We start from the raw sequence: 26252 nt of genomic DNA, 5'->3' as shown, positions 1-26252 counted from the left end.
TGTTAAAATTACATTGTTAGGCAATCTATATATATATATATATATATATATATATATATATATATATATATATATATATATATATATATATATATATATATATATATATATATATATATATAGTACTACTAAAATATAAACAAATCTGTAAAAAAATGTTATGATTTATATGCAAAGGGCTGTATAATGTATACTGTTTATTATCTTAAGTTGTATAATATTGTAAAAAAAATTTCAATGGTGTAATATTTTCAAGTTATATCTAAATTTATACTTGTTGATATCATACATTTATTAATTGTCACAATCTAACTGTTTTAACGAGGGACTAGCGGAGTCGTATATTCTGACATTGAAAATCGTCCAGTTTGTAAACATACTGTAAGGCTATTATTAGTACGATGTACAGTCAATCCTGTTTTAAGAGACCACTTAAGGGGGAGCAAAACACTGGTATCTTTAGAAAGGTGGTCTTTTGATACAGGTTCAATTTATATAAAATGCACTACAGAGGGATCTAAATTTGGTGGTCTTTTCACACAGGTTTTTGCTTAATACAGGTGATCTCTTAAGCAGGTTTGAATGTATTTGCTTTATTTTGCCATGGCAATAATATATGCAATAAATGGTATATCATCCTCAATTTTAAAATGACTTTTATAGAAACAAGAAAAAACGAATTTCTTTCATAAATTAGAAGAAGGCGGTTTTATTTTTTCCTTGTTTAAAGGGAAACTAGATGGTAACTTTCTTTTACTGTTTTGTTTCAAACGAGTGAGGGTAAAGTAACAGTAAATTAAAAAATAGAATATTGGTTTAATTCAATAATAGTTTATCGAAATTCCGATCTTATAAATTAATGAAGACGACAAATCAAATTAAGACATAAATACCGAGGTAACTGCATGAACACTAAATGTGTCACACCTGGTGAACACTGTACAGAATATAAATATTTGGGTATACTGTTTAAACCATCTGGTAGTTTTACAGAAGCAGTGAGACTTCTTTGTAAAAAAAGCCTCAAAAGCTATATTTTGTATTAGAAAACTGTTATTTTCTGAAGATATCAATGTATTACCTCACTTAAAGCTTTTTGATGCTTGTGTTAAACCTATACTTCTTTACTGTAGTGAAGTTTGGTCTCTGTATATGATAAAAGATATTACAAATCTAGAGTCAAAATATTGGTCATTGGCTACCATCAAAGTCCAAATTAAATTCGCAAAAAACTTTAATTGGAGTAAATAAATCAGCTGTCAATTTAGCAGTACTAGCTGAACTTGGTATGTATCCAGTTTTTATAGAAGCTTTAAAACTGTCAATTGGCTTCTGGTTGCATGTGATCAAATCTGATAACAATTGTTTACTAAAAGATGTATATTGTTCCAACCTGCAATTAACCAATGGATTTGCTAAAAAGATTGAACAGTTACTTGCTACATTAAATTTTTCACATGTCTGGAAAAATCATGATACTATTTCAAAAAGGCGTTTATTACATGCAATTCATACCAAACTTAATGATAGATATCTTAATTATTGGAAAGAAAATATATTTTGTGATAATAAATCAGTACATGGTAATAAGCTGAGAACATATAGACAGCTTAAAGAAAATTATAAATTGGAAACCTATTTATTGTTAAATATAGACAGAAAAGTAATAGGGCATTTTGCTAAAATTCGTATTAGTAATAGTGTTCTTAGAATTGAACAAGGGCGTCACACTAAAACCCCTGTAGAAGAAAGAATTTGTCCTTTGTGCCTCTTAGAAGTTGAAGATGAATTTCATTTCACTTTAAAATGTACAAACCTAAATATAATTAGAGACCAACTGTTTTCCAAAATTAGTGAAATAGTTCCCTCTTTTTTAGATATGACTAATGAAGCAAGATTTAAATTTTTATATACGTGTGTTGAGACTGATATAATTAGAATTATTGTTAAATTTATAAGCGACATGTACATTTCTAGAAATGCTTTATTAAGCACTAAATAACTTTGTGGTACCACCTCCTCATATAATGTTTATGAAATTGGTATGATATATATATATGTTTGTATGTTTGTGTATAACAAATTTGTATTGTCTTGGTATCAATCCTGTAATTTTGGATTTTAAACCAATAAAATTTAATTACTTACTTACTTACTTACTCACCTGGTACGTCGACTTATTAATCGCCTTCTATTTTGCATCGTCACCCTCCATGCCCATTAACCCTTTCACGCAATGCTTGTTTTTTATCACCTCTTAAACAGGTATCCCGAATAAAGTATTTTTATTTATTTCTCCACGATGATAAATTGTACGACGTTGTTCTGGAAACCCATAAGTCAAAGAGATCATAGAGATTTCGTTAATAAAGGCAACATTAGTATACCGCTGTTCAAAATTCATAAATTGATTGAAAAAAAAAAAAAAAAACAAATCCGGGTTACAAACTAAAACTGAGGGAAACACATTAGATATAAGAGGAGAACAACGACAAAACAGAAACACTTTTTTTTTTTACTAAATAAAGAATGTTGTTTGATTGCATATAGGAGAACCACCCACCACTAAATACCAAATGATGACTGTTCATTTAAATATACCATAAAAGATACCAGGCTTATAAAATGGTACTCCGGTCTTGTGTTTCGTCTACAATAACTATAAGTTACGTTTGAGTAAAAACATTAAAGAAACACTCAATGGCATATGACAATTATAATGCAGAAAACGACACGTTAGGTCCTGAAAATGTAAGTTGGATGCGTACAAGGCATTTTTGATTTTATGTTACACAATATACATTTGCCCCTTCTGTTCTAATACAACCTTGAAATTTTATAAAACAAAAAATGCACGTTCCCATCAGAGTACAATTGAACTAGAGAAAAAAATATTCTTTTGCATGTCATTTATCATGTTTACAAGGTTGTTTATTTTTTTAATTAATCTTTTGGGAAATGATTTATTTTCCCTGCTCTATTAAAAAAAATAGATCTAAGCAATACACATTTGTTATTTATTTTTGTTTACTTGATGAATGTTACGTTTTGTACATCAATTGAAGATATTTTTTACCCTGACATGCATATCTAATTCTCGTTTTGTAATTTTTTGTACTAGTAAATACATTTGTAATTATGTAAGTCATTTGTATAAGTAAATAGTTATGTATGTCAGTGTTATTTCAGATGCCTGTTGTCGTTGAATTTGTCATTATCAATTATAAATATATCGGTTGGTGTTAGCTTGTGCTCAAGCAACTTTAGAGTGCAATTCTTTCTACCGCATACGATGCAAAACGGCTAGGCGCGCACATGTTTTGATCATTTGTTTCTAACATACGTATGCACAGTTTACATAAACTTTGACAAACTATACACTTGCTAAAAAATCGTCTACAGTTTATCATTCTTCATTTGTTTGTACAAACGCTACATTTGTTTCTAACTTCAACCTTGAATTTCAGTAAAGTTATAAGAAAGCATTAGAACAATCTGTAAAAAGACGAATAATGCAGTGAAATCTTCACCTTGGTGCCTATCATAGCATATAAACGAAACAAATATACAAAATAATAACTTGCTAAATAAAGGCAATAGTTGGGAGACTTCTGAAAAGGGACCCTTACTTTAACAGTATAAAAATCACGAAAAACTGTTTGTAATAATCTAAATTATAGGCAACACACTTTCATAAATATGAAATAAAAATAAAACCAGTTTTAAGTCTTGAAATTTAGTACTTACAGCCCGTAACAGAGAAGTGATCGAATTGATGTTTCTTTACCGTCAAAATTAGCTACGTTATCGACAAACTTAATTGAGTAGTGACCGAACTATTGGTACTTTAACGTTAAAACTTGAAAATGCTGACAAACTTTCATGTGTCGATAATCAAGTTTAATACCGATAATATTGAAAATAATTCTAATAATATGAAACAAAATATGTCCATGCACCATTTCGATTGGGCGAAAAGTAGTCATTTCTTCAAAGTCAGAACAGAAAAAAAAGATTTATGGAAGGACGTCTTGATAGTATTATTTCCTTTACAATTTTACCCAAAACTAAAAGAAATATACTGGTAAACAATTAAAAAGGTGTTTGATAGAAATGAAGTCCTTTATTTTTTCGGACTACAATGTGTACCGTATGTGTGATGGATTTGAATTCAATCAATAACTTTGAAATGTTTTCTCATATGTATACACAAAAGGGAGGACTGGTATGTGTACTTCTGTTATAATATGTCTTCGTCCGTTTCATATGCCAAACTTTTTTCTAGTACAGTTTAAACGGGAAACTTTTGTTGACAATTTTTTTTTCATATGACAAAATATTGAGGCAGCAGATTTTTTAAGTCAAAATCAAGGTCAGAATATTGTTTTCTAAAAACTACCAGGCCCCTTCCTCCATGAAAATTAAATGGTCCGTGGCAAACATAAAAAATTCCCACATGTTCAACTTCAAAATTTGACCAGATTCTATTCTTAACTGTCGGATAATATACTAGGATAACATAGAAAATGTCCTGTATGGGACGATTCTGTACTCATACTTCACGCGTAGTTGAGTACAAGTGTCCTCGTAGTGAACGCACCCGACTACGCGTGCAGTAAAAAGTGTACTCTTACGTCGGATACCGGACAGTTTCTTTGTTATATCTGTACTTTATCAAATACATGTACATGTTAATATTTACTTATAGGTACAAATTATTGCTGAAAGCCTGTTCAGGATTTCTTTCTTGTATATGATTATATTATTTTTCACATGCCTGAACTCATTGACGATAATGTAAGGTGCTCTATTAGGAAAAAATGGATTTCTAGTTCGGGTTTGAAAAAGAAATTTCGCCTTTTCTTGAGCCTGTTTTGTACATTTAATTTAACAGATATGATCCAATGGAAATTTTCACATGGAACCTTCGGTAAATAGGAAAATGAAAAGATATGGGGTAATTTACAGAGAGACCACACTCCATCCATGAGAAAAACGGAGGGAATTTTAAAATCTAGAGGTCTCCACAAGGCTTTCAACATGGGAGGAATCTCACTCCTTCTGAAAAGCTCTAAATCGCCCCAACGTGTACATACGTTTGGTCATCAAGAGATTCTGGTTTCTCTTTTTGTGTGTCATAAACTTTCAATTCGGATTTGAATTTAATTTACCGAAACATTTCCATACATTAAATCTTAGGACGGTCAGAACATTTTAAGGACACAACAGATTGAAGTACAATTTTAAGTAGTACATAGATGTGCAATAATTCAGCTTCCTGTACATGTTCATGAAGTTCTAAATTTTAAATGTTGATTTCTTTAAAAAACACCATTTTTTTACAATAAAAAATCTCAAAATGTCCGTGATCAATGAAAAAGTTTGACCATGAAAAATCACATATCTAAGAAAAGCAGCCGTGTAATTGATTATAAGAAAATTTCAGTATATCATGTCAAATTTCTTTAATTGATAGTTTTCCCTTAGTTACAAATGTAGCTCCATGTTTGATGGTGAAATAAAAATGAATGTCTCAGAAAGTGGTGAATTAGTTTCCCAAAATGACTGATGAATCGGGCCAAGCTTATTAACTTACAGTAAACAGACTACTGTAACATTAATGCAGTCGTCGAACTGTTTAAAAATTTGTGTTTATGACCAAAAATTTTTATAGAACTTCATTTATAAATTAATCTGAATTTCATAGCGCGTCGTCACAATAATGAAAGTTATAAAAAAAAATCTATAACCAGCAGATCTATACTTCTATAAAGAAAGTATATTTGTAGAAAAGGGTATTTATTATAAAATGGTCCTTACTATAGAATAGATAGTTTACCACAGAAATCTTAAACGGAAGTTCCGACAATTTTAAACAGAAGAGATTTGAAAATAAATTTAACTTTGAATAAACACTGAAATAATTTTAATACCTCGAAGGTGTAAAGAATAAACCAACAATCTCAATCTTTAAAAGTGTCTTCATTGCACTAACCGACGAGTTCATGTTTACAGTAGAAACAGTGGATGTGACTCCAATAAATTCATTCATTATTAAGAATTGAACGATGGACAGTTAGTGCGTGAATTTTTCTTGCTACCTGATTGGAAGAAATTACGAGACGTGAATAATCAAAGTTTATTGATTGGTTAGGACAATCCAAACCTAGTAAATGTCCTTCAATCCCGTAGAGTATCGGATTTGTCCTCTCTATTTTAGCAATTAGATTTTGCCTGGTCATGAATCATGCATATTCATGATATTGGTACACAGGTAACTTTTATCTATAAATAGTCGAATCTTCTGCAGTTTCGTAAACAACAACGTTAAACGATATATATACTACTTCATAACGTGTGACATCACGTGTGTGGTCAGATTGGTTGATTGATGCACGTGGCTATTCTAGTAAATGAATTAATCTACAAAGCGAGAGCACTTTCCATTTTCATCAGCTAAGAGTCGACTAGCCCTTTTTGAAAGGCTAATGCTTGTCATTGTAGTCATGAATATTTATCGCTTATATTAAATTGATAAAGATTTTATCGAGGTCGCACCAACTGTTTCTACAGCTAAGATCAGTTACAAATGTACATGTAACATGATCTAGTCGATTCGCACGACGAAGCCATTGTTTATGACAGAACACACATTCTAGATTATGTATTTTTGTTTCCGTCGGTTCGAAAGTATTTGATCATTTCAACTCCTTTGTATTTCATAATATGTGTCATGAACAAAGACATATGTTCGATTGAATAATGATTTCCTCGAAACAAATGATAGAAATTTCGGAGATCCCGTATTTGATCCTTTACCGTTAAAATGAAAATGCCAATGACAGAGGTTGATTATAAAAAATGTTTTACTGTGTTAAAAAAACTTCGACTTAAACAATGAAAACTTACACGTTGGACATGAAATATTTTGTCGATGAAGAAAATTAAATTATGTCACTTCTGAAATAAGTTTGTCGATAACGTAACTTATTCTGACGGTAAAGAAACGCGAATTCGATCACTACTCTGTTACAGACTGTATGTTGGTTGAAGGAACCGTATTTAGTTATGACCGCGTTATAAGGCTGTTTACCAACAACATGTACATGCATTATTGAACGTTTAAACAGGGCCAGTAAACACTCAGAGTGCATCTATTTCTAACAGAAACGATGCAAACGGCTAAGTGTGCACATGTTTTGATCATTTGTTTCCAACATACGTTTGCAAAGTTTACATGAACGTTGAAAAACTATGCACTCGCTAGAAATGCGTCTACAGTTTGTCGTTCGTCGTTTGTTAGTACAAACGCTACATTTGTTTCTAACTTCAACCTGATTAAACGATGTATTTGTTTCTACGTTTGTAAAATATCTGTTTACCAAAAACATATGCATGCATTATTGAAAGTTCAAACAGGGCCAGTAAACACTGATTGAACGATGTATTTGTTTTACTTTGCAGCGTTTAGAAAACAACAGCAAACGCCACACTACGTTAACAAATTTTTGGTTAAAAAGAAATGCACTCCGAGTAAACGATGTGTTTGTTTCTACTTTTGTAGCGTTCAGCAAGCGATAACAAATGCCACACAACGTTTTCGAAATTCAGGATACAAATAAATGCACTCTTAGTAAATGATTTACATGGGATAGGCTTTTTTTCATTCTTTAGTTACTTTTGTTTTTCATGAGTTTTTTTCTTGGACTCTTCAATTTCCACAGTATTCCAGCCTTATTAGGAAAAAAAGAAATTAAAAATTTACTCTTAACAATGAAACTTTATACATGTGTGCGTTTATGACAGGCTCGGCTATTTATCATTAATTTCACTGACAGTAAATTTGATTTATAAACTAAAACAATAAAAATAATCGTAAATGGCCCAGAATTTTGCAAAAAAGCAACAATCACTAAATATAAAAATACAGTGATATTCATTACATCATTTACTGATGTAGTCCCACTTTCCCTACATTTACTGATGTAGTCGCACTATTCCTACATTTATTGATGTAGTCCCACTTTCCCTACATTTACTGATGTAGTCCCACTATTCCTACATTTACTGATGTAGTCCCACTATTCCTACATTTACTGATGTAGTCCCACTATCCCTACATTTACTGATGTAGTCCCACTATTCCTACATTTACTGATGTAGTCCCACTATTCCTACATTTACTGATGTAGTCCCACTATCCCTACATTTACTGATGTAGTCCCACTATTCCTACATTTACTGATGTAGTCCCACTATTCCTACATTTACTGATGTAGTCCCACTATTCCTACATTTACTGATGTAGTCCCACTTTCCCTACATTTACTGATGTAGTCCCACTATCCCAACATTTACTGATGTAGTCCCACTATCCCTACATTTACTGATGTAGTCCCACTTTCCCTACATTTACTGATGTAGTCCCACTATTCCTACATTTACTGATGTAGTCCCACTATCCCTACATTTACTGATGTAGTCCCACTATCCCTACATTTTCTGCTGCCTCAGGGTAGTTATCAATTTGTATATATTTTTTTCCTCTTTTTAAGTTACTTTTATATTATTGGTGACTTGTCCTTAAATGGGCCACACACCGACAACTCAGTTGTTAAATTAGTTCCTCTACAGTGGTTTGTTAACAATGAGGTTGTGTTTTATTAAACCGCTCGTGGCAATTTGTATTCGACCCATATTCTATTTTATTATAATTTTAAGGTTTTTGTTCTGCTGGAAGTCGTTGGTTTCCTCAGAGTATGCTGAGTTTCTCAATCAATGAAAACTGTTCGTCATGATAAAACAAAAACTGCGGAATGTTTCGTTGAATACCAATAATCAATTAACTAATCCGTGCATATAAATAATTTTTTTTAACACTGGCCACAAAATATGATAAATGATAAACAATATGTAATTAATGGATACTTAAAATGATCATATGTTGAAAAAAATCATTGCCATTGCAACAACATAAACAACGAAAAGACAAAAAAAAACAGCAAACAATATACAGAAAAGCACTCCTAAACGTGTCCTCCCCTAAACGTGTCCGATTCCCCCAAACGTGTCTGTTCTCTCCAAACGTGTCTGTTCTCCCCAAACGTGCCCGCAACATTCAATATTCGCCAAACGTGTCCAATTTCATAACCACAAAACGTGTCCGCTAATTGTTAGGTAGCACTCCACAGTTAAGAAATAAAATTAAAAATGAGCCACAAAATGTTTTATCTTCTCCTATTCCTGAATTTCTAATACATTAACCTAACAGTTTGTGTCGTACATGTGCATATGTATGTAATCAGTATCTTTCATAGATTTGATTTTCAAAAGTTAAAAGGGTGAAAAATAATTCATTTTCTGTGTATCCATGGCAACATTCTGCATTTATTTACCAAAAAATATTGCAAAAAGGGGGGTAAACATGTCACATATTCCCCCAAAATTTGGACCAAACTAGAATTTCAATGACTTTGAGTGATACCTTTTTAGAAACTGTTTTCATAAATCTTCCTAATGATGAAATAAAAAATGGGTGTCTTTCGCCTCATTTTTTTCGTAAAATCTAATCACAAAGTTCGTGCGATAAAAAGTTGGAAAATTACAATAATTGCCGGACCAATGTATGGTATGGACATACAAATACGGACTGTCATACAGAAAACAGCCTATATAACATACTTTTGATGACCTTGATGTTCATATAAACCCAATACGAAGGCTATGTTAATACTAAGCTTTCCAAAAATGAATTTTATTGCACACTAGCTCTTATATTTGAAAAATCCACAGGGGCCAAAATGCGAATCTACACACCTGACTGTGGAGTGCTACCTTATTCGCCAAAACGTGTCCACTATTACACGCGTACGCCAGAACGTATCACGTCTTTTAGCGCTAATACATGCATGGCCGTCCCAAATCAATAACGTTTACGTTTGGGGGACACAGTTGAGGAAGTGCATGGTCATTTGTAGTTTGTTCAATGCCAGTTGTGTATGATTAGCATAAAACAATATTGCAAATTTAATCTAAAACATATGAATTGACTTTTGACTGAAATTGATTATTGTCCAGTTGAAAGTATTTCATGCACATTTTGAGCAAACATGCATATCGTCGCTGTTATGCAAAAACCTCATATCTAAGGTTTTGATAATTTTACACCAGGCAGTAAAAACTGAAATCTTTTTATCGATTGTTTAGAATTAAATATGTATGTTCCACTGTATGCGAAAATATCTGATCTTCAAACCAATCAATTACCAAGACGAGTAAAAATTTCTGCACCTATATTGCATTTTCAAAGCTTTTCATTATTTTTAAACTAATATATTAGCTTTGAGAACCTAAAATTGATAAAAACTCTACCTGTTATAATGTCAGCTGCCGTGCAAAGTGTTTTCTTTTGAGATACGATATTTTCGCACAACAAAATGTCTCACAAATCCGACTACACTTTTCGTCACATGTCAGAATTCGGATTAATGATTGGTTAGAAGATGAGATATTTTTGCATACAGTGGAACATACATATTTAATCCTAAATAATCGATAAAAAGATTTCCGCAAAAAATTGAGATACGAGGTTTTTGCATAAATAAAGGCAACAGTAGTATACCGCTGTTCAAAACTCATAAATCCATGGACAAAAAACAAAATCGGGGTAACAAACTAAAACCGAGGGAAACGCATTAAATATAAGAGGAGAACAACGACACAACACCGAAACGCAACACACACAGAAACGGACCAAGCAACAGACAAAACACCACGAGAATAACAAATATAACATAACAGCGACGATATAATTCTTGTACAGTACCTGTTAAATTAATTGTTTACTATGTAAATTATTTTGTATTTCTCCAGCAGAATTGACTTTCCTTTTCAACAGTTCTGATATTTTAAAAGCTCTTAAAATCATAAACTGGTTAACATTTCTTTTTTTTAATTTTAGGTTAACATCACTAAAGACACACGAACAAGAGACATAACGTCCAGTGCCAAATATTTCATGCATTATTTGAACGATATCATGTTAGCAATAAATGCATTTGTCATTTCGGGGTCTTTAATAGCTGACTATGGGATTGGCTTTGTTCATTGATGAAGGCTGTACTATATTAGTAGCTGTTAATTTGTGTGTCATTTGGTCTCTTGTTGAGAGTTGTCTCATTGGCAATCACACCACATCTTCTTTTTTATACTGTAGATAGGTTCTTTTATTATACCGGGCATTTAGGAATGGGCCTAAATTTTTACGGTTATTCGTGATAAACACTAGTTTGGATTTTAATCTTAAAACAAATAGGAGTTAGTAAAACACGATTGTTTTATGACTTCAGTTAGAAATGCACAAAAAATGGGACATTCTCCCTACAAGAGTGATCTGATTTAATATCTACAATTTAATTGATCATTTCCATCCAACATAGCAGAACGAAAGCCCCCACTTTACCTCATATTATACTGCCGGTTTAGAAAAAAAGGCCTAAAGTTATTTTTCTATTTTTTAATTGAAATAGTAAAATGATTATACATTTATGAAACAGCAATAAATAAATAACCCACGTATTTATAATATTTACACAAATGATAAGTCCAGTAAAAGAAAAGAAATTTAGACACATTTGGGGGATTGGAGACGTTTGGGTGCTTAAAAAAATGACACGCTTTGGCGCTGTTTTACAACTAGACATGTTTTGCAGTTCAGTGACGTCGATGTAGACACGTTTGGGGGAATCGGACACGTTTGGGAGGAAGGACACGTTTCTGAGTGTTACATATATGGAATGGAAAGAATTATAAAGCGCAAAATTCAAATTTATCGAATGCTTGCTATTCTTCTTGTTTAAATCAAGAATCAAGAAACCAAATCATGTTTAACAATGTACTGACTTATACACAGAAAATAAGAATTGTTCAATAATGTAAAAATTCAAAAACATAACAAATTGAAATCAAAAGGAATTGTACGTATACAATATGTTTTGATGAAGAAAAACCGAAACGTTGGTTCTTATGTTGATATTTGCTAATACAAATGTAGTACCGTTAACACAAATTTAAAGTGACCAGTCTGACTCGCTCTCTTTCTCTCAATCGCTTTAAAAACGTTCACTCTTAACATATTAAAATCTGACTAGAGTTAGAGTATCACAGTATCAAAAATATACTTTTAGAGACTACAATGTTGATTATCGATATGATCAGAATAGCATATACAATGTATAAAATAATATAACGTGTTTTTAATTTTTAAACCAAATTATTGATGTTATGAGCAATTGTCATTGTCTGAGTACAGATTCGTTCCTGGTTGAATTTGTTCACCACATGTTTGCCAAGATTGACCTGTAAACAAATCAGTGGTCACTTAATTCATTTAGAAATTTTAAAAGAGCTCTAATGCTTAATTCAATTATAGAAATATCCAACAAGTCGTTTTGGGCATTTAACAAAAAGGGAATTGCAATCACTTTCATACGTTTTGAAGATACATCAATGTCATCTTTCGTTGTCAGGATCTAACCATTCTTTTTAACTGCGTAGTAATTTGGCCTTGTTTGGATGGATACTGTCGATTTTCATGCATTCTAAAATCTACATTGAAAGAGCTGCAAATGATGCCCTGGCCCTAAAAGAAAGGAACTTGATGTAAGCGAGATAACTCCGATCTCTCTAAGAATCTGGATATTTAAACTCACTTTAATGATAATTCATTGAATTTTGAAATTTTAATGTCTAGATCTGCGATTGATTTTTATTCTTTTCTTATGTTTAATCAACCATCAACTAAAAGAAATGTAAGTTGAAAAATACTTTATAAAACATGTCAGCCAGTAATTTAAAGCTGCCTTTTTCCACAGAAATTATAAAAAAACACTTACTGAAAAGTATGTACAAAACACCTTACAATAAATACAGTATCTTGTTTCATTCATATAGATTATCAACAACTAAAAAACTTCATGAAAAGTTGTTATTAATGGGACAAAAAACGCAAGATAATCATCGCATTTGCTGTAATCAAATTCGAATATTTATTAGTTAAAAAATCACATTTATCTCACATTAAAGTCTATTGTCGATGATTCGCAGAAAATTAACGAAAGAATTATATTCTGAATTAACAAGAAGTGTGGACATAATGATATTAGCCTAAAAAGAAGTAGGCAAAAAAGATATATTAAAACCATGCATGGTTCCTACTTCTCTACAATGGCCTATTTTTTTTTTAATATTTTGAACCTTTCCACTCAAAGTTATATATACCACAATGCACCAACACAAATCTTCAGTATACTATGAATACTTCAGGCAGAATGACACGGATATCATTAATAAACTATATTTCATAAATGGCAAAATTAAAGTATTTGCATGCATGTTAATAAGTGCATTTGATAAATTATCAAACATAGAACATCTTATATTGCAAATGAAACACTCATCAGTAAATTATTACATGTAACCTTCATGATATTCTACAAGACAGTTATAACATACAAAAAAATACCACAATTGAAAATAAATCTTATCAGTTAAATAAAATTTATTGAGTTTATGAATTGCCTACAAAAAGAAGAATGTACTGCTAGTATTTAAAACATGCGTTTCTTACAAACCCTTTTAAAAAATCACATCTACAGATTGTTAACGTATATTAATGTGCAATTCAATAGTATTTCATTTGGTTAGGTGTGGCATATGTCAATACAGAATACGTAAAATTGAGCAATCTGATTTATTTCTGCATTAGACCTTTGTCCTATTTCAAAACAAAAAGCAACACTGTTTATCCAATGTGCTAATGAACGTACATGTACCAAGAAAGTATGTGTACAATTAACGTACTGAATACTAGTCATAGTTTAATTGAAACATGCATTTTGCTGCAATTACAGCGCATTCAAAGAGACCAAGGCCAAATCATTTGAACTGTCAGAAATACATTTATACATGGACCCACACATCTTGTATCCTTAGGATAAAAAAGCCGTAAAGTTTCTAAAGGTGTCGATATATTACCATAGCTGTATTTGACACACGTTTTACACCATTGGGTCAATGCCACTGCATGCTTATATACGCTTCGTCCCCGAGGGTATCATCAGCCTAGACTGTAGCCCTCAACGCGGAGTCTTTGCTCACACCGAACAACAAGCTATAAACGGCCCCAAATATTACTAATGTAAAACCATTCAAGCGGGAAAACCAACGGTCTAATCTATATAGAAACGAGAAACAGGGAACACGTATATACTACATAAACAGACGACAACTACTGTACTTGTTTTAGCTTACTAACAATTTTGATCTGAGCGTCACTGATGAGTTTCCTGTAGACGAAACGCGCGTCTGGAGCATTAAAAATAAAACCATGTAATGTTTCTCATTATTATACATAGATATAGGAATATAAGATAAAACTTCCCTGTACAGATTTAAGGAAAATAATCTTGAAGTTCAAAGTACGAAGAAGTGAAATAAGTAGATATTCCAAATAATCGAAGCTGGTATATAGACAAGATCCATATTAATATAAAATAACAAAAATTTATATTATATTAAAATAGTAATATTCATGTATTAATCACAAATATACTTTCACACTTAATGACAATCCTGTACAATATATATACCGGATGGAGTACTCGATATACAGTTATTGTCCTTTACTTTTGATACAAAAATGATAAATAACTCAGTGCATTGTAATTGATAAGAGGTTTGATTTCAGTATGACGTATAATGTCGGTTTAATCTCTATTGTGTAACTATTTTAAATATAGATATTAATTACAAGCACAATAACAAGGAAGCATTCAAATTTAGTTTTGTAAACAACGTTATTCTTATTATCAAATTGAACACTCACGACAAATGCAGAGAAGGAAATAAACAAGGAAAATATCAAGACCTGGTTATTTCATCAGCGGTAGTGGAAATGTTTCTTTAGAGAGAAGAAGGCATCAGATGAGTTATTCTCTGATGTGAACAGAAAACCCGATCTTAAATGTACGTACTAATTTGTTTAAATGGTACACATATTGCTTTTTTGAAGGATTTTTTTTTCAAACAAATTACATAGAAACTATTTAAATGACACGGTATAGACATATTTGAATGAAATTGGGAGCCTAAACCATAAAAAAAGATATTCGTGATATCGTTCTGGGTTACTTTATATTTGTATATGTTTTAACTCTATCAAGTTTACAAGACATAAAATGTATACACCAGTCGCACTTTCTGTCTTTACATGAATCACCAGTTGCACTCGAAACAATACAGTTGATTGCATGCTTAGATACTGACATTATGCTGAAGTAAATAAAACAACGAGATCACCTGTTTCACAATTTCACATTTATATACGCTTCAACTGAAATAACAAATAGATGTGTTTTGAACAAAATTTTCAAATTTTGATTGAATTCTTTGACAACGTACGACAATCTATAAACAAAAACCCAGACGAATTCATTTTTGAAATCATCAATTCAACCACTAAAGAAGCAATATACCATATCTAATTGCAAACAGGATATATATATATTGTCTAAATTATTCGGTATGTAAGTGCTTCCAGGTGCTACTGAGACTTTGTAAAACGTCATCAGTGTCTGAGTGAAAGTTGATGAACCAGGTATATGTCAAAGAACATCTCGCCCTATTTCTCAAAAATTCATCGGACGGTACCATCCCCTTTATAATTAGCTTCACATAAAGTACAATGGTATTGAAGTATAGATTCTGGGTTATCATCTCATAAAAGAGTGACGAAAGATACCAAAGTGACAGTCAACGTCATAATGTGTTATAATATTCTTTTACTTGTCTTTGTGAATATTTCTTTTAATGTATAAGCTTTTTATGTGATATTTATTGACGTTATCAAGAAGTTTGTTTCTATCACTACAAACCAGTAAAAGTCTGAAATGGCCCATATCTGTACTCGACTGTATTGATATTTACTCGACCAGTCTGAATTGGTCTAAAATTTATTTGATATTACTCGACTGCAGTCTGAACCATATTTAATAGTTTGAACTTGTACTTGACCTTTTTACTCGACCAGTACTTTTTATACGAGTCTGAACCATACTCGACATAGTCTAAACCATACTCGACATACTCTTAACCATTATCGACCAAGTCTAAATTATGCTCAACCTAGTCTGAACCATACTCGACCTAGTTTGATTCATTATCGACCAAGTATTAACCAACATAGACCTATTTTTTGTATCAATCTATTAACGTTTATTAATTTAGAAACTGTTAAACATGTACATACATATATTGTAGATTATAGAAATCTCAAATTAGGAATAGATATATTTCTGATATAAGGTTAAACAATGTCAGTGATTTTGTTGACTGTTCTTACCAAACTAAAAGATAGTTATAAAACTATTATATGTAAACATGAAACCTGTGCAATTTTACTAGGAATTTAGGAAAATCAATTTTTGTTTGAAATAAAAACATATGCCAAACAAAACGCACCTCAAAAAGGTTTTATTATCCTCAGTATTGGTACGGTTTTCAGGTAAAATAAAACTCTCTTACCAAACTCAGAATTTTTAATTGGATAATTTAACTATCTCTATTTGACAAATCTAAGAGAATAATGTTAGGATATAAAAACGTGTTTTTATATATATATCTTTATTTTATTGAAAAGTTGAAATAATCAAAAATATAAGACGTAGATGTTATGTGGTCAGGTATGCTTCAGACTGGTCGACCGGTATTGTTCAGACCTTTGGTCGAGTATGGTTTAGACTGAAAAAATATGTCAAGAGCTGGTAAAATACAGGTCAAAAATTGGTTACATTTGTAACATTGTTTCAGACTGGTCGAGTAGTAGTTTAGATTATTTTCAATATCAAAGATAAGTGTCAAGTACATTCAAGTATGGTTAAGACTTGGTCGAGTAGTATTAACTTTTAACACTGGTATACTAATGTTGTATTTATTATTTATTGCAGTTATGATATTAATTGTTTTGTGTTACAACGATCTAACTCAATAGTCATATGAGTTTTTACCAACAATAGAAATACAAGAACAAAAAATATGTTTAAAGTCGAATATCAAAACATTTAAGAACGTGACAAAATGCACAATGGATTTAGAGGATATTGAAGTTATCTACAGGAGAACAGCAGGTAAATAAGATTATTTGAAAACAATACATAAAATTATGTAGGATTAAATATGTCACCAATGACAGTATGTTCACTGTACACTTTTTCAAAGTAAATTGTGTCTGCGGAAACATTATGAAATATCGACCGGGCGATATTTAATAGTATTTTATAATGAAATTATGTCCGGTTGAATGGACAATTTTTTGTAGGACGCTTTTAGGGTTCACATATACCTCTAACACGTTTACGATCAGATTGTGATTGTTTGTTATTGTTTGCTCTACTACGGAAGCCCGTTTTTATTGGTTTAAGAAGCTTGAATATCCGGAGAAAATCTACGACTTTTCTCTGTACGAATGGGAATACTTGTCAATAGAGATTACTGTTGATCACATTTGATCTCTGTAAACAAGCTACTATATTTGCTCCCGTCCACTTCATTTGAACTCTAGTTCATAGTTGTCTCATTGACAATCATACCACATCTCCCTGTTTTTATATACACAAACCTGTCTCCATGGAAGTAAATAAAGAAGACAAAATATAGATATTAATAAATAAACAAATTAGATTTCATTAATAATATAAAAAAAATAATAATAAACACCTTTCATCGGTCTGAAATATTAAAACAAATGGCAATTATACCACATATTTTTATTGTTTTATCATCCGCACCACATTTCAAATGACTATATAAAACTGTCTGAGTTTTTGCCTATAATTGGTGTTTGATATAATGTCATTGATGTTATTTACTTAAGTAATGTCATTCGATTTCTCATTTGCATTGTTTTGCACTAATCACGGTATTGGTTTGGTTGCACAATGTCTGTTGCTGTTACATCTGTAAAAAAAAAAGTCATTTGTAATTTAAGAATGCAATGATTGGAAAATCTTTTATGGATAACCATGATTACAGTGTTGTATGCATACACGCGTTTTCTCTACAATAAGGCTCATAAGTGACGCGCGAATCAGTGAAGTTGTGAATATTTATAGTAGTATTAAGAAAATAATTCCATTTGTTTTTTTATTAATAGACCAGGTAGACGTTACGTTTTGTAGCAGTGATTTGGGTGATCTCATAACACTCATTAAATTGGGAAATATATATAGAATCAGACAAGTCTTAGAAAGAGGAGATTCGCCTGATGGGAGTAAAAGCCAAGAAATACCACCACTTCATGAATCGGTTTATCAAGACAACATCGAAATCTGTCAACTACTGATTTCATATAACGTTGATTTAAATCAGAGGGATAAATATTCGTGCACCGCACTTCACCGAGCTGTAACAAAGCGATCATTTGAGATGGTTAAACTATTAGTAACATCTGGAGCTGATGTCAATGTCACTACATCATCTGGATTCACTCCTGCAATGTTAGCCTGCAATTCTAATGGTATAGATGTAGCAGAATACTTGGTCAATATATCTACTGCAAAATTTGATAGTGTTGATAAATATGGAAATAATATTCTCCATTGCTTATGCGCTAATGGAAATATTGAACATTTTGATATCATATTATCCTTTATCAAGAAGTTTGTGGATAGAGGCATTTCGATAAACGCTTTAAATTATGACGGGCATATGCTTTTAGACTTTAGTTATAGATTTGGTGTAACATTTGCAAAGGAACTAATAACAATAGGAGCAGATGTAACGAAGTACGATGCTGATGGTCGAAACTACCTCAACCGATACTTAGATTTAGATCTCAATGCTGGCAACTACTTGATAGCTTTTGTGAAATATGGTTTTGGGAGAATTCCCAAAAATGTACGTAGACATTTAATCAATGAACCAGACAGAGCCGGGAAAACTGCTTTTATGAGAGTATGTGGTGGCATGTTCAATTCAGTTGACGTCATTCAGATGTTTTGTGATGCGGGAGCAGACATTAATGCTCAAAATCATCTTGGAGAGTCACCATTACATCTGATGTCACGTGACATGTGGATACCAGATAAAGATGCAATTTTATATCTCCTTCAACAAGGTGCAAATGTTAATGCTGTAGATATCTTTGGAAGATCTCCAATTTTTAAAATGAGAAAAACAACAATCATACAAATATTTATTGACTTTAAAGCTGATCTTAAAGTTAAGGACAAATGTGGCCGTTCGCCATTGATGGGGCTTCTCGTGCATGAAAATGCTGAACAAATTCAACTTCTTGTGAAAAACGGTTCTGATTGTAACCTTCAAGACATTTACGGTTCATCTCCGTTGCATTACGTAGCGTGGTATAATTCAGCACCAATTGCACACGTGCTTTTGCAGTCAGGGGCTGATGTTAACCTTAAAGATCAAATGGGACGGACTCCATATGATCTTACAAAGGCCTTGGGAAATTTAGATGTAGCTTTAGTTCTTATGAACGACTCCACGACAAAAACATTCGATGCAGATCATTCTATGTGTAGGTCTCGTAAAAAGAATGAAATAGAATACGACAACAAACTCATCGTTGAAGAAATAATATCTCCTCCTGAAGATCCAAATGAAATGACGAAACACATTCTTCAAAGTTCGGGAATTGGAAAGTCATCAAATGCAGAAGCTGCTTCCATTGCGAGAACGATTTTTGATTTTGTGTCTCGAATTTGTGATAAAGTTGGAAAAATGGACTATAGATTTCAGTCGAGCGTTTTATTAAGTGGAAGCTCAAAAGAAGAAAGTAAAGTTGGTGATCCAAATGAGTTTGACTTTGTATGTTGTTTAGATACGTTTTCCAGTGTTTGCATTTTGAAGGAACAAGCTTTATATGACAAACTTGGATTAGTACAAGTTCTCCTGAATGATAAAGAAAAGATTAAAGAATTTCACCATTTTTTTAACGACGACTTCTCATTAAATGCAATATTCGTCAGTAATCGATTTTTCGAATTATTCCGACGAGTTTTTGAACAAGAGACCATGATCTGGTCTGATTTGCAGATTTTTTACGATGGCGAACTTGTAGATGTTAGTAAAAATCCAACTCTTAATATAGTTCTGATTTGGACAGGTAGTTTTTATAAAAATCTAAAAATAAGTTTAGATATTGTACCTGCACTACGCAAGGAAGGATGGTGGCCACAGTGTTGTAAATTTACAGCAATACCCTTTAACATCGACAATGCAGTAAAAGATGGTTGTTTTATTCTCCTGCAAACAGGTGCACCATCCACATCATTCGGTCATTTAGTATTAATGCGTTGTTCACTTGCACCAATTGAACATTATGTTGTAAACAATCTCCCCAGTATTCTAAGAGACAGTTATGCATTGGCTAAATCAATGCGCAGTGAATGTGTCTGTCCTCCTATTATGTTTAACGTTAATGATCACGAGAACAATCGTGGTGCTGAAAGTGTTATAAGTAGTTACATGTTAAAAAATTCTTTACTACATGCAGCATTTTCACCAGAATTTTCTGACAATATGGCTGAGGCTATGGGTGACCTTTTGACAGATAGACAGAATGAGCTAATCAGACTTTGGACGCTTAATATATATAACACCCTTGAGAAATTTACAATTTCACAAAACCTCCCTGCATATTTCATGCCGGATCAAAATGTGTTTACCTTTGCAGATGTTTATACTTTAGATGTTTCTACAGAAGAGTTGGAACAAAAATGGGAAGAAAACACCAAAAGACGTCTCGTTTTCATTGCAATAATTAAGACTCTTCTCAAAGGAAAACAATGATCTTCAGCGAATGTGTTTAAGTGTATTGGGATTCACTGATATTTATGAACAAATAAATCAAGAGGTCCATTTGTTTTTGTCGAAGCTACATATATGAGTTCTTTTCATATTTAAGAAATGATTTAAACATTCAAATTGATTTTGATTTTCTAATATATTGGCCTCAAACATCACTGAGGAAATAATTATTGTCTCAACGCAGATCTAGCTCTATCACAAGTGGTATCGATAGTGTAATTGTTACATAGAACTGATATTAGATTGGAAAACAAAGTAACACATCAAGCATTTCCTTCTTTTTTCGATTTTCAGTTTTAGTTCATCGAGCCATGCAAAATTTTACAGAAATAGCCCATTCACTTTTTCCATGACCTTAAATATATTTATCCTAAAAACAAGTGCGACCTTTTTAGTCACTGGAAATGGGGAATATGTCAAAGAGACAACAACCCGATCAAAGAACAGACAACAGCCGAAGGCCACCAATGGGACTTCAAATCAGCGAGAAAAACACGCACCCGGAGGTGGTCCTCAACTCGCCCTTTAATAAAATTGTGTACTATATCAGTGAAAATGGACGTGACAGTAAACTCCAAAACATATAAATGAATTAAAATAAAACAAAGAAAAAATACATCAAAACTAACAAAGTCCAGAGTCTCCTGATCAAAATGACAATGATACATAAATTAACAAAGGATAACAAAGGATTACTACCAGTTACTGACATGTCAGCTTCAGACCTCAATTCAACTGATTAAAAGATTATGTCTTCATCATATGAAAATCACGTACAATCCCCCATTAGGGGTTTAGTATCATATCAAAAACTATATGAGAAGAACGTCACCGAGTTTCATGCCAGCAACTGCTTTTAGAATAAATGCGTTTATTACCGATGCAAAGACCCTATGAGTGAATCAATGTTAATACAAAAACATGGTTAAATAAAACTACTGTGGATTCATTTATTTTCGTGGGTACCAATTTTCGTGGTTTGAGACTTGCATATTCGTCGATATTTGATTTCGTGGTTTTCTGCATACATTTCTTTGGAAAATTTGTATTTCGTTGAACATTTATATTCATGGTTCCCCTGTACCCACGATATCAACGAAAATAGGTATACAACGAATATAAATGAATGCACAGTATTTTAATGCCTTGAGTATGGTTCAGTACTAAGCTCGATCAGACTGTACTGTATAAAACTAGTTATATTTCAAACAAAATTATTGACACTAGAAATTGATATCATAAACAAATTGATTATTTTTTAATATAATATTTTCTACATGTGTTTAATAATTCTGTTTGTGCGGAAAAATCAAGTATAATTGTCTAGTGTTTTAGAAGCATTATGATAAGCGTTTATAACATCATTAGGAATGTTTGTTACCATAATATTGCAAACAAGAACAATTGAACATCCCATAATCATCTAACTTATTCTGGAAAGAAACAACACAAGCACTATACAAAAACAATGAAAGAGAACACGAACATTTAAAGCGATCGGCATTTAAGTATTGCTAATAAAATATTGTAACATTTGGTTTCGAAAAGCAGATCATGTTTAATTAACACAAGTATTTATAATGATCAGCAAATAAATGAGTGAATTCTTTCAAAATATGTCAATATTTGTATAGAAATAATATAAAATAAGCGAAAAACGTTCTTAAAAACAGAAGACTAAAAGTGACGTTTGAGTAAAACTAGTGGATATAGCACTTAATGATATATGGCTATTTTAATAAAGAAAAGAACTCGTAGAGTTAAATGTTACATGAATGTTTACACAAGAATTATGTTTAATATGTTATACAATTTATATCCGCTCTGGATGTACTAATTCAACCTTGACGTTCTTAAAAAACATGAAACAAACATTTTATATAAATTTTAAAGTACGAATGTATTTTAGTTAAAAAAAACACATCTTTTGCATGTAATTTATCGATCATATTTGAAAGGTTGTTTAATTGAATTTTTTTAGTGCAATGATTTATTTTCACTGATCCGACAACAAATAAATCAAAACAATAAGCATTTATGAATTATTTTTGTTAACATCATAAATGTTACTGTTCATTAATCAATTAAAAAAATTTCCACAAAACGTGTATGTTATAATTTTGAATTAAATATTAATATAAAATCAAAGTGATATTGATTCATTATCATTTGATCTGCATTTTGTCGTTTAATGGTCATTGTCAGGTATGAATATAAGGGTGTGTTGTTTTTTTCTTGCTTGTGTTTTAGTGATTTCCAACCATTTTATCGATTTATTTTACACGGTACAGGTATTTTTTATAATTCTAATAGCATTCGAACTATCTATTTCCACTATTTTTAACTTTGGTCGGTAACAAACATTATTCAAAGTCAAAAAGAAATTATACAATCATCAAACTACAATATGCTATGGAGATAAGCTCAGTTAAAAAGTCGTTAATTTTACTGAAAAGTATGCTAATTATAAATTAAAATCATTAAAAATATCCCAAAGGGTCCAGCATTCTGAAAAGGTTTGAAACGAGCACAAATGCAGGGTGTACAATACGATAACTAGTAATAAATCCTAATGTGATATCTTTAAAGGCTGAATTTCTCTGCGAAAATGAAGACACATTGTAACTTTAGTCTCTTTTTAGCGTTTTTGGTGGGTTGTTGTATCGTTGACACACTCCAGGTTTCCATTCTCTATTTGAGCAGCTATTGTTCATAAAAACTCATGAGAGATACCAGGCTTACAGTTTGTACATAAAAACAACGTTTTGTGTATTAAATACTCATCAGTGACGCTCGAATACAAAATAGTTCGAAAGGCAAAATAACGTACGACGTTGGACAGCATTATGAACCCAAGCCTCCAAAACGTTTTATCTAACGTGTTATATATTGAAAACAAGCACTAGACGATTTTCTTGTTTTTTTTTTATTTTGTGACCGGTATAAATTAAGGTATACATTTAACAAATTTCGGTAATTCTTTTTTGTTTATTTCGTTTTAAAAGAAAATCAACAATTATTTTATCAGCAATCAAAGATGGGTTTCAAAGTTATTGTGAAACTGCCTATTCCAGAGGTGGCGTGAATCAGATGTGGATACTAAAACATTCCAAAGATCTTTTAGAGTATATACAGCCTAATTCTATTTCATCTTGCAATAGTATTAAAAAATTTGACTTTTCCACACTTTACACAAGTATTCCACGTTCCAAACTAAAAAACAAATTGAAAGAGTTAGTATTGCTTTGTTTCATAAAAACGAGTATCTTGTTTTAAGGAGGAATAAATTCTACTCTGTAAAGGATCACTCTGATTCAAACAAAAAATTCTCTGAAACTGACAGTCTCAAGATGCTTGATTTCTTGATAGACAACACATTTGTTACTTTCGAAGGACGTGTTTTTCAACAGACTGTCGGCATTCCAATGGGAACCAATTGTGCCCTCTTCTTGCCGACTTGTTTCTTTATTATTATGAGACTGACTTCATACAGGAACTTCTTAGGAAGAAAAATAAGAAGTTAGCATTATCCTTTAATACTTTCCGCAATATATATAGATGATATTCCCTCACTAAATAATTCTAAATTTGGTGACTATGTTGAACGCATCTATCCCATCGAACTAGAGATAAAGGATACAACAGATACAGTTAAGTCGGCCCTATATCTTGACTTACATCTAGAAATTGACAATGAGGGTCGGTTGAAAACAAAACTTTACGCCAAAAGAGATGATTTCAGCTTTCAATTCTAAGTAGCAACATTCCAGCAGCACCTGCATACGGGGTATATAACTCCCAATTAATAATATATTCCCGCGCTTGTATTTCCTGTCGTGATTTTCTTGATAGAGGATTTCTGCTTACATGGATGCTATTAAACTAGGAGTTCCAAATTGTAAAGTTGAAATCATCCCTTCGTAAATTTCATGGATGCCACAACGGGTTGGTTGACCGTTATGGAATAACCGTTTCACAGATGATATCGGATATGTTCCTTACGGCGTAATGCAATCCCCTTACCTTTCATGAATGTGACCTACCGAATTAGACTGTTTACCGGATTTGTTAGTAGCATGACGGGTGCCACATGTGGAGCAGGATCTGCTTACCCATCCGGAGTACCTGAGATCACCCCTAGTTTTTGTTGGGGTTTGTGTTGCTTATTCTTTAGTTTTCTTTGTTGTGGCATGTGTACTATTGTATAAATTGTTAACGTTATTTGTGATATCAAGACAGTTTTTATTATTTTTCTATATCATGTATATGGAAGACAAAAATTGTAACACGCAAAATCGAAATTTATGGAATGCTTGCTATTCTTCTTTGTATAACAAAATCCTGTTTAACAATGTACTGATTCATACATACAAAATTAGAATTGTTCAAAAATGTAGAAATTCAAATTCAAAAACAAGATTAAATTAAATTAAATTAGTACATTACCACATATTTAAAGTGACCAATCTGACTCTCTCCGTCTCTCTCTCTCACTCCCTTTAAAAAAGTACACTCATACATATTAAAATCTGACTAGAGTTAGCTAGAGTATCCCAGTATTAAAGCATACTTATAGAGACTACCATGTTGATTGTCCATATGTTCAGAAAAAACATACACATGTATGTAAATACAATGTAAATACTATACGCACGTGTTTTAAAAAAAAATATTTGATGTTATAAACAATTATCAATGTCTGAGTATAGATTCGATCCTGGTTCAATTTGTGCACCACACGTTGGACATGAAGGACCTGCAATAGAAAAATCCGTGATCACTGATTTAGATTTAGAAATTTATAAGAGTTTTACTTATTATGATTCTTAATTCAACTATAGAAATATCCGGCTATCCGTGTTAAGCATATGACATAAAATAAGAAAGTGCAGCTATATGGTGCAAGTACAGACTTTTCGTTTATAAATATTATATAGAATTCAGAAGATAAACGAAGTGTCGTCAAACGGGTTGTCTGAAATCGCATACAATGTTCAGCACAACATGATATTACAAACAAACCTTCAAATCATCCCTCAACATAGACTCTTATTATGGACGAACATACTGGCAGATTTACAAACGAAATAATTTCTGCAACTCAGATGACTATTTAGACAGGTAATTTTGTCATTCGTTATTAAATTGTTTCATCCGATCGTCATAGTCATTTAAAAGAAAAAAAAATAAACAAATTTCAATTAATCCAAATTGAGTAAGAAAAACAAATAACTGATCGTCTGTCATCTCCATGAACGATTCGAATAGGTACTCGGGTAGGTAAACACTCAGACCAGAAGAATTGCAGATGACTTTCGTCGTTTGTCTATTGTTGTTTTGATAAAACAATTTGTATACCGTTCGTT

General features: G+C 31.9%; 1 protein-coding gene and 1 long non-coding RNA gene across 3 annotated transcripts in view; one reads left to right on the top strand and one right to left on the bottom strand.

Moving 5' to 3' along the window:
* The first annotated feature begins 14801 nt into the window (after nt 1-14801).
* On the top strand, nt 14802-21003 carry LOC143047827 (uncharacterized). The gene is made up of 3 exons (XR_012969671.1): nt 14802-15024; nt 17004-17183; nt 18209-21003. It is a non-coding gene; the product is annotated as an uncharacterized LOC143047827 (long non-coding RNA).
* Nucleotides 21004-22116: 1113 nt separating this feature from the next.
* The window catches only part of LOC143047825 (copine-3-like), a 29260-nt gene continuing 25124 nt past the window's right edge, over nt 22117-26252 (bottom strand). For both annotated transcript variants that reach the window (XM_076221104.1, XM_076221105.1), the window contains exon 17: nt 22117-25642. In XM_076221104.1, coding sequence (XP_076077219.1) covers nt 25566-25642 — 77 coding nt within the window. In that variant the 3' untranslated portion in view covers nt 22117-25565. The remainder of the gene's footprint in view (nt 25643-26252) is intronic.

This window comes from Mytilus galloprovincialis, chromosome 10 (assembly GCF_965363235.1).
Source record: "Mytilus galloprovincialis chromosome 10, xbMytGall1.hap1.1, whole genome shotgun sequence".
NCBI classification, from domain to species: domain Eukaryota; kingdom Metazoa; phylum Mollusca; class Bivalvia; order Mytilida; family Mytilidae; genus Mytilus; species Mytilus galloprovincialis.
This window is presented reverse-complemented; position numbering and strand designations above follow the sequence as displayed.